Source organism: Asterias rubens, chromosome 9 (assembly GCF_902459465.1).
Source record: "Asterias rubens chromosome 9, eAstRub1.3, whole genome shotgun sequence".
Taxonomy (NCBI): Eukaryota; Metazoa; Echinodermata; class Asteroidea; order Forcipulatida; family Asteriidae; genus Asterias; species Asterias rubens.
The window spans coordinates 7,352,824-7,362,050 of record NC_047070.1 but is presented as its reverse complement, the minus strand read 5'-3'; the positions used below and the strand labels follow the sequence as shown (position 1 = coordinate 7,362,050).

The 9,227-nt window shown below is 38.4% G+C and overlaps 1 protein-coding gene across 1 annotated transcript; it reads left to right on the top strand.

Moving 5' to 3' along the window:
- Window positions 1–3,954: 3,954 nt before the first annotated feature.
- Window positions 3,955–9,154, top strand: LOC117294501 (probable E3 ubiquitin-protein ligase DTX3). Its single transcript, XM_033776940.1, has 4 exons — window positions 3,955–4,099; window positions 5,797–6,358; window positions 6,954–7,165; window positions 7,893–9,154. Exons 2-4 carry the CDS (start codon window positions 5,939–5,941, stop codon window positions 7,969–7,971), a joined length of 711 nt encoding a protein of 236 aa, XP_033632831.1. The 5' UTR covers window positions 3,955–4,099; window positions 5,797–5,938; the 3' UTR covers window positions 7,972–9,154.
- Window positions 9,155–9,227: the final 73 nt, after the last annotated feature.

The window sequence follows — 9,227 nt, the reverse complement described above, 5'->3', positions numbered from 1 at the left end:
AGACAAGATTTAATACACATTTCAGATTGCAGAAAAAAACTTAATTGCATAACAAAATTGTTGATGTAACTTGTATGTACATAGTTTAGTTGGGACTCTCTGATGAGCCAGTGTTGCAGGCAATGGGAGACTTTCTGGGACGATAGAGGGCAGCAGACTTACCGGGTAAATCCATTGTTCTCAGAATTATGCGCATGTTCAGAACTACGTAAACAATGGAAATTTACCCGGTATGTCTGCTGCCACCTAGCGTTGGAAAGTCTCCTATTATTATTGGTCTATACACATTATACATAGGATCAAGTAGAGAGCTATTAAGATACTTTTTGATGTTGTTTTGGTGAACATTCTGATCTTTTTTGCAAAACTCAAGGCTTTTATGCCTTTAGTTTCATGGTGAAATGGAAACAATAGTTTTATATATGTATATATGTTTGGTTTTGTGTGCAGTTATAAACGTAGTGGTAATTTGAAATCTATTGTTTGCTGGTAAACAACTGCTGTTGTTTTTTAAATCGGGAAAACTGAAATCAGAATATAGGGCTATATACTCTAAAACACATTTTATTAGCAAAGGCAAAAAGATATGCTTGCCCTATTGAGACTTGGCTGTTCTTGGATGTTGTTAGTTTCTTTTGCATGCTGTGGAAAAATTGTGGAAAACTTGTAGTTGACTCTGAAAAAAAAAAAAAAAAAAATATTAGAGTTGTCACCTTGTATGGTGCACTTTGACTGTAAATAAAATACAATATTACTGCAGCTTTGGAAATATGGATTTGTTAATGTTATGACAATGATGGGATTGGTCATTGAATATGACTACTTGCGATGAAATCATAACATTGAGGGTCTGTTTGGAGCTGAAAGCCGAATTATGTAAATTTGTTTATCTTTTAAATTTTGTTCTATATTGTGCATGTCTTTACAGGTTGATTGTTTTCATAGTGTAAAAGTATACGCAGTTACATTCAAGGATGCATTATGCACATAGTTAGAGACACCAATATTATCTAATTCGTGTGTTAATGGCGGAATATTTTCTATATCATAAAAAAAAACCAGATCGATGGTTAAATATTTAGTGCTCGGTTGTGATATAATGACCATTGCTTGAACTTGAAACACATTGAACTACAGTCGGTTCAGTTGCTTAACGCCTTTATCATGTTATATTTACACAAGATTTGCATACAATTTATACCCAGACAGCACATTGAACATTGTATAGCAGTTCATGTTTATTTACCGTTGAACTCAATGCACTTTTGATAAATCTCTTCTTGAAAACACATAGCCGACAGTTACAGGGCGAGGTTCAATTATTTTTCACAGATATCAAAACAATAATGACAATATCAACGACAAACAGAATAGAGATTTGAAGCCATAGACAAAACAAAAGTTCTCTATACGGCAGAGTGATTAAATAAGAAGCAAAGTTTGCAGGCAATAATGTTCCTTCAATGGCAAGGACTATAGGATGTGCATGCTAACTAAATTGAAATTGATTGTAAGAGCCTAATATGGTAAAGATAGCCTATAAACAGATCCAGATTCTTAACTTCTTAGAGTACATGCATAAAACCACAATCAATGGTATAGGCCTAGGCTACAGCACCCTTGACAATGGACCATTCCGGCTTTCCACTAAGCTCCGCCCACAGCGCACGTGAGCAAGACACGTACGTGTACGAGCACTCCCAATGACATTCTGCACGATTCTGCTGCGCGTGCCAAATAATATACGCGCACGCATGACCGAGTTTGTCCGACCACAATCATTGCTGTGATTGGTCAAATGGGTGAACGCGCACAGTTTGATTGACAGGCCGGATCGGTCCATTGTTTCTCGGTAAGCTTATTATTGACTGATGAATTGTAATCAAACATGGGTGAAACACAACGTTCTTTATCATCACAATGCAAGTTTTGGGGTAAATTAATTAAAAAAAAACAGCAATTTTACTTTGTTAATTGTTTAGAATTATATGCCTAGCTTTAAACGTTAATACTTTAGTTTTGGGCTTGTATTGAAAAGGAAGAGTTAAAAATTAAGCTGCAACCCCTAAAAACTATCACTTGAAATCGTTAAAAGTATACTTTTTACATTTGTGAATTATAGTTAATACTTACAATCACTGGTAGTCTATGGTTAGTGAGGTCTTATAACATGGAACCCAAATCCCGGTTTTTGTATATAAAAAAAAGAGGTATTAGAATTGACTCGGGTTCTGGATCCTGTAGGGCCTGACCTTTGCAATCAGTAGGACCCAGTAATCTTGGTCTTGACCAAGGAGTATAGGTTAAACGGATGCACTCAACCCAAGTCAAAATCCCATTGTTACCCAGTTTCCCAGTTTCCGGGTCAGCCATGGTCCAGAAATGGGTCAGGTTTCCCAGAACCTTGAATCCGGGTCAAGTCTGATCCGAGAGCTTGTTGTGTTTGACCAACTCGGTTTCTTGTGAGCTATTGTGCGCCTATTTTAACTATCAGTTTGATTTCGAAACACTCTTTTGATAAACAAGGTTATACGAAGCACCTTGGATAACTGTACCAAAGCCAATGTAGACTTGATGACAAGTCGTTAGGCGCTGCCTATTTGTCTGCCTTTCATGCAACAGTCACAGTGCGATGTTACACATGCAACAGTCGTAGGTAGCGCGAGGCGGGTAATTGCGACTGACTCACACACACATACTGGGATCGAGGCGTGTGTATCGTCCCCGCAGCTACACCGCGCTGTAACTACACACCGCTCTTAACAATTACCGTCTTGACTTCAAGACTAAAGCCAATGCTTCAGATCGCTTACCTAACAACCCCCTTATTTACTTCACTTACTTGATGAGTTGGCTGTTTGTGTACAGTATAAGAAAACATGAACCCCATGTTCACTTAATATCTATGTTACTTTAGTGTTTTGTTTTATGCCTGCTTGCATGTTTTAAACTTACTCGCTATAGTTGATTGTAGAAGATTGATTTTAATAAATATTATACGCAATGCTGCCAATCATGCTCATTTCGAAACGGTGCCATTCATATTTATTTGATATTAACGCTGTTCTCAAAAATGCACAACTGTAATGGAGTGCTCTATATAGACATTTCCTCATTGTCAATACCACTATCTCTATGAAGTGAACAAGGCTCTGATACTGTTTCAGCTGTTCCAGACTACCTTGATCAAGATGATTATTGAAACAAAACTGCAAAGACATTGTCTTGAACTTTCAAACTATTTTTGTTGACAAATTTACACCAACAACTTTGTCTGTTCATCAATAAGTTTGGAGGTCATCGCATCAATCGTGAACTGGTCAAAACTTGTCCATTATTCTCATAGACTAACCACACCCGATTGGATTATTCTGTTTCTTGTGACATAATGCCACAGTTTTTGTTTGTTTTAAATTGGCTTTGGAAGCACGCATGCTCAGTTTACAGCTGAATTCCCGGGTTGGGGAAGGGTCGGGGAGGGGGGAAACAAAATTGCCGAGAAGTGTGAAAAGGCCGATGGTCATTTTTGTTACCATTCGAATCTTGTCCGGTGTCCCACTGCTGTAGGACACTTAAATTGTGTACCATTAAGTTCCCGGTGCTACACTGAACACTTGGACAATGACTCTGCAACTTGTGTGTATTGCAGATTTATAAGCTCTTTCTTGCACAGCAAGGCAGATCGACAAAATTCCTCATTTGAATTTATTTTGTATATGGATCCAACTAAATAAAATGTAACGCCTACAAAAATATATTTGGTTTGATTTGAAAATACTTCTGACTATTTTTCTGAATGTATGCCTACACTTTATTGGCAGAGTTGCAACCTTGTCTATTATTGTTTGGTAGCGCCCTCAATAGGCCTACTAACTACAAACCAGTTAGTCTGGTTCCCAGACCCCAAAATCTCCGACTAGGCTCTGTCGAGGCTAATCAGATTTTTAACAAGAGACGTCAAGGAATCTTTGGTCAGGGGACCAGACTACAAACCAGTAAGTGATAAGTGGTAGCCATTTTTGCAGTTAGCCTCATCAGATATGGACTGTGATGACTGGAAAGACTCCAATCGGGAGTTAAATTTCAATATTCTTGAAAGGTACAGGCTCGTCCTTCTCTGTCCAATTACGAGTAGGCCTACCGCAACCATCTTTACATTTATGTTTATTTTCGGTTGTGAAATCCCCCTTTTCCCTTGCCACATTATTTTAAAAAGGTCAAATAATATATATCGTAGGAGGTCCTGTTTTCGAGGTGTCCCTAAAATCGTGGCAAATCTTTTACCTGTCTGTGCGCGATGTAAACAGTCCGTAGATAGATATTGTGTGGGAGTATTTGCCAAGCAAAGAGTCTCCTCTCCCTTGACCAAAACTTAGGAACATGTAAGGCTCCGCTGGTTATTTGCTCTCGTAAATGCAAAAAGTTTGGTAATTTAGGCATTTCTACAAGGTACAAGAATATGTCATAATGTTGAGGCCATATAAAAATATTTGCCCACCGAAAACGTTTCATCAAACACTAGTTCCATATACAATTCACGATGATCAAATCATGTGACTGAATATTTTGCTGAGCATTCTGGAAAAATTATTCACACTTTTTATATATATTTTTTTTTTTGCAAGTTTCCATGGTAATTTAAAAAAATTATTATAAAAAAATATTTTGAATAAAATGAAGGTAACTGCTGGCTATACAGTCATACACAGAGTCTCAAAGAACACTTGTAGTCACTGCAGATGTTTCTTCCATGTATGGCTTCACCGGGAAACCATACTTTCTCGTTTGCCGTGAAAACTGGAAAAACTCAAAACAAAATGGGGCCAGTTGAAGTCATCGAAGATCGGTGTGTGGTTTGAACAGTTCAATGTTCATCAAGTTTTAATACATGTTTGCATACTTAATATTAACAATTCACTACAACCAAGTGAATTATTATTTGTAATGCTAGGCCTAGCACCCCAGTTTATTAGAAGTGGGCGGTACTTGTTATGTGTAGGTCTATATGGGTGCGTTCGTTTAGCTTCCCTGGGTCGTGCACCCCGGTTTACCCCCGGTGCGTTCGAATAGCTTTGACGTCATTCCAGGGGCTCACCCGGGTCAGCCCCCAGTGCCCTGCCTGTGGAGTGGGTCACTTGGGGCCTGGCCCTTAGGTACATGACGTCACTACGAGAGCGGTGAGTGGTCGTTCGTTTAGCTCTTGTCAGGGGCTCACCCGAGTGAGCACCGCGGGGGGTAGACTCAGGGAAGCTAATCGAACGCACTCAATGACGGTATGCAGTAGCGTGGCCCATCTCTGTGTCCGACACTGGCTCTCTTTTGACATCTGTCTCATCAGATTTATTGTTTTATTATGATAGACCACTGAAGAGAGAACAACCCAATTTGTGCATGGTGGACCTTTTTTTTCCCCTCAATTAAACTCGAGCAACTGGTGGTAGTAGTAAGTGAACAATTTGTCCGTTCTGACAGTCAACATACTTGATCGACTTGATCGAGAAATCGTTGGAGGTTGGATCATATGAGCATTTTTTTTCGGGAAAAATGTACCTACCTAAAATCTAGCAATTGAGGTACATGGTTATTATAATGGGATGCATCATTTATCAGCAGGTGGGGTAAATTTGACAAAAATAGTCCCAGCATACACATAGGACTCTTTGGGAGTTATTCAAAACCTATCTAAATTTTGGACGAATTTGTAGTCCATAACTCGAGATTCTAACTTTTTTGTGAAGTCCTCTGATGAGATAACTTGTCCAGTTTTACAATGATGCTTTAATCATACTATTTCAGGAAGCACTGCAGGATATGATGAGCCATGACTCAAGTTAAGGCCACCGTACGATGGTCCCCATTGTATACTCGGTGCATAAACGATTCCCCTCGTCCAGCTTCCCATATCCCCTGCGATTACTAATAGAGCGAGTAGTGCTATATGCACCCCAGGGAGCGGCCATTTTGGAAAGCAAAGACAACCAGCTGCACATGGATCAAAATCTGTGTAGAAAACATTGACGTTAGAGGCATCAACTCATCATATACAACTAGTCGAGCGGGTAGTAACATGGATAAATCAGAGTCCTCCTGCGACAACCAATGTCCAATCTGCTTATCAGACATAGCAGATAGTGTGGTCCTCGACAAATGTAAACATCGTTTCTGTAACGTCTGCATCACCGAAGTGTTGAAGAGAAGTTACAGGTGTCCAGTGTGCCAGACAGTGTGTCGCCAGCCGAAAGGGAACCAGCCAGAGGGAACCATGACAATGCAACATGAGACATTTTATCACCTCCCTGGTTACGGCAATGACGGGGTCATCACCATCCGTTATATTATGCCGAGTGGAATTCAATCGGTGAGAAATGCTAACATTCCTTTGAATAATTATAAACAGTTTATATTTTCTGATAATGTTGATAGAATTAAGAACAACTTTAAGCCTTTAAGACCCTTTTTTAATTCAATGTTAACCTTGCCTGTTTCTGTCCTAGGGGATGGGATGTGAGGGCAGTATTCCCCAAGGGCTTGACTTTTAAAGAGACTTGAGCATAGAATAGTTTGATATTTTAGTTGTATAATTTTTAATAAGTGCGCAAAGTTTGGTTTCAGCAAAAGCAAACTTATGGCAATATTGATAACCGAAGTTCATCTGGATGAGTTACCAACATTCGCTATTTGACATAACAGTTACTAAGACTGATGATACACACTTATAGTAGCCCAGTTCTTGGTTCACCTAGATAAAGGAGAACCGCAGTTGTTTGTTATTGCACACACTGCACTTCCATTAAAAAAAAATCTCCTCATTCAACAAATTTTTTCCTCAAGATTATTATGTTTCAATATAAAGTGATGCACAGACAGTAGATGGGTGTCATGTGTAGCCTAGACATTAACATCTAATAAAGCATATAACATTGTTTTAATTAACATTTTCTTTGTTCTCACAGGAAGATCATCCCAACCCAGGCAAGCCTTTCACTGGTGTCACGCGTACTGCGTACCTACCAGACAACCAAGATGGACTTCAAGTTCTTTCTCTTCTGAAGAAAGCATTCGATGCACGTCTTGTGTTCACCGTTGGACGGTCCATCACCAGCGGATTCGATAACATTGTTACATGGAATGATATTCACCATAAAACCAGTCAGACTGGAGGACCGTATGTACATTTCATAAACCTTTTTAAATGAACTGGACACTATTGGTAATTACTCAAAGTAATTGTAAGCACACAAACTTACTAGGTAACAAGCAATGGAGAGCTGTTGATAGTATGCAACGTTGTGATAAACGGGTCCCTCTGAACGTAGTTTTCAAGAACCAAGTAATTTTCAACTAAAATCAAGCATCTGAAAGCACAGAACTTCGTGTGACGAGGGTGTTTTTTTATTCAATTATTATCTCGCAATTCGACGACCAATTGAGTTCAATTTTTGTGCAAACTACCAAAGGTGTCCCGTGCCTTTAAGTTACATATAGCGTTGGTAGAAAATTAAAAGTTCACTCCAGTCACAAACCCTCTAGAGAATTTCCAACCGAAATTAAAAAAAAAAACATTTGAAGACACACAATCAATCCCAAATCAGTGTTTCAAATAATGTGACCATAACATTTTGATTTTGTTTTTCATTACAATCTTTTACAAGTTGTTTTTCTTATGGTTAAAGTTTGATGTGTGGTTGAGAATGAAAAACTAGATGATATAAATAAATTATTCAAAACCAATGTTGCATTAGTATTATACTATAAAAGCACTACATGAGCCATGTGCAACAATTACATCAAACAGTCAAATTAAATATATATAAAGCAAAACTATAGTAAGAAGTAAAGATACAAACAATCCTTTAATGCTCTGATGATTTGTTATGTCTTATTATTTTCAGAACACGATACGGGTATCCCGATCCGGATTACTTGAGAAGAGTGACAGAAGACCTAGCAGCAAAGGGTATTTTTCATTGACTCAACCAACAGTATTGTCCCAATTTCATGAAGCTGTAAAAGAAGATAACAGGGATAAGCTTGTTTTTCTGCTATGCACAAATTACCAGGGAATCAAACCATAGGTCTAAACAATACATCTTTGGCTATTTCTTGTAAGCAATTCATACTACAGCTTCAGGAATCATGGGCTTGCCACGCAGAATTTAAACCAGCATTTCACCGTGACTGATGCCCGGTTTGGATTTCTACTACCGCTTTACGGCTGTAAAGTTTGTATTTCTGAAGAAGACAAAGACCCAGCAAAATAATGATTTCTGGAACACGTCTCATAATTATAAATGGTGTACAATACATATACAAACCGACCAAGCATATCATCATTCATGACCTGAGTCCTCTATTATTTGAAGTTTTCTGATAAATGTTACATTGACTTTCTTTTTTGTGCGCCTTGGGTGTCTCTATTGAGACAGATATGTGCGCGTTATAAATTTATAACTACTGTAATTATTAAATACCATGGCTGCATGATGTGAGATGCAGTCCATATAGAGGAAGAGTCACACCATGGTAAAACAAAACAAGTAGGCATATTCACTGTAAAAAAAATCTGTAAAATTGTCGGTGCTTTACTTGGCAGCTAGGGTGAAAGGTATAAGTGCAGTACATTTCACAGTGGAAGTTTTGTAAATGGTGCCTTGAAGGGGTAGGCTAGTTTGCAAAACTTCCACCATGAAATTTACTGCACTTTTTTACTTGGCACTCTAGCTGCCAGGAAAATCACCGTAAATTTTATGGATTTTATTTTACAGGGTTTGTTGTAGTTTCTATGTGGAAGCCTTCTTGCTTGGGCTTGCAAATTGCAGTAAAGATATTGTAGTGGTAGGCGTCCTGCGAAAATATTTCGTCTGAGATGTTCGTTTCTCTTGAGAAGTCAATAAAAGTACACAGAAAGATGTTTTGTTATAATACAATGCGACCTTTGGAGATGAACATTTCTTTGGTGTCCGTTTGTGAATGCTTCAGCCAGAAATGCGGTCGTCCCGCTGTCATCTTGCTTGTTATGCCGGATGGATTTGGATTAAAAGTTCTTGATGAAATACCAGCAGACTATCAGCTGCAAGTTTGAAAAGGTGACTTTTATTGTAACTTTGCTTTATTTGATTGTATCGGGGGCTCGTGAAAGACACATCCTTTGATAGGATTTTATTTAAATTGTGTACTTTCCTGGGTGGACTACTCCTAAAAGATGTTTTATTGTCTGAAGATTTAAA

Bases quoted from the DNA above. Each gene is read 5' to 3' on its own strand.
- LOC117294501 (XM_033776940.1), top strand. From the start codon at position 5,939: ATGCACCCCAGGGAGCGGCCATTTTGGAAAGCAAAGACAACCAGCTGC. The intron at 6,359-6,953 runs GTGAGAAATGCT...TTGTTCTCACAG, and splicing joins TGCCGAGTGGAATTCAATCG to GAAGATCATCCCAACCCAGG. The intron at 7,166-7,892 runs GTATGTACATTT...TATTATTTTCAG, and splicing joins ACCAGTCAGACTGGAGGACC to AACACGATACGGGTATCCCG.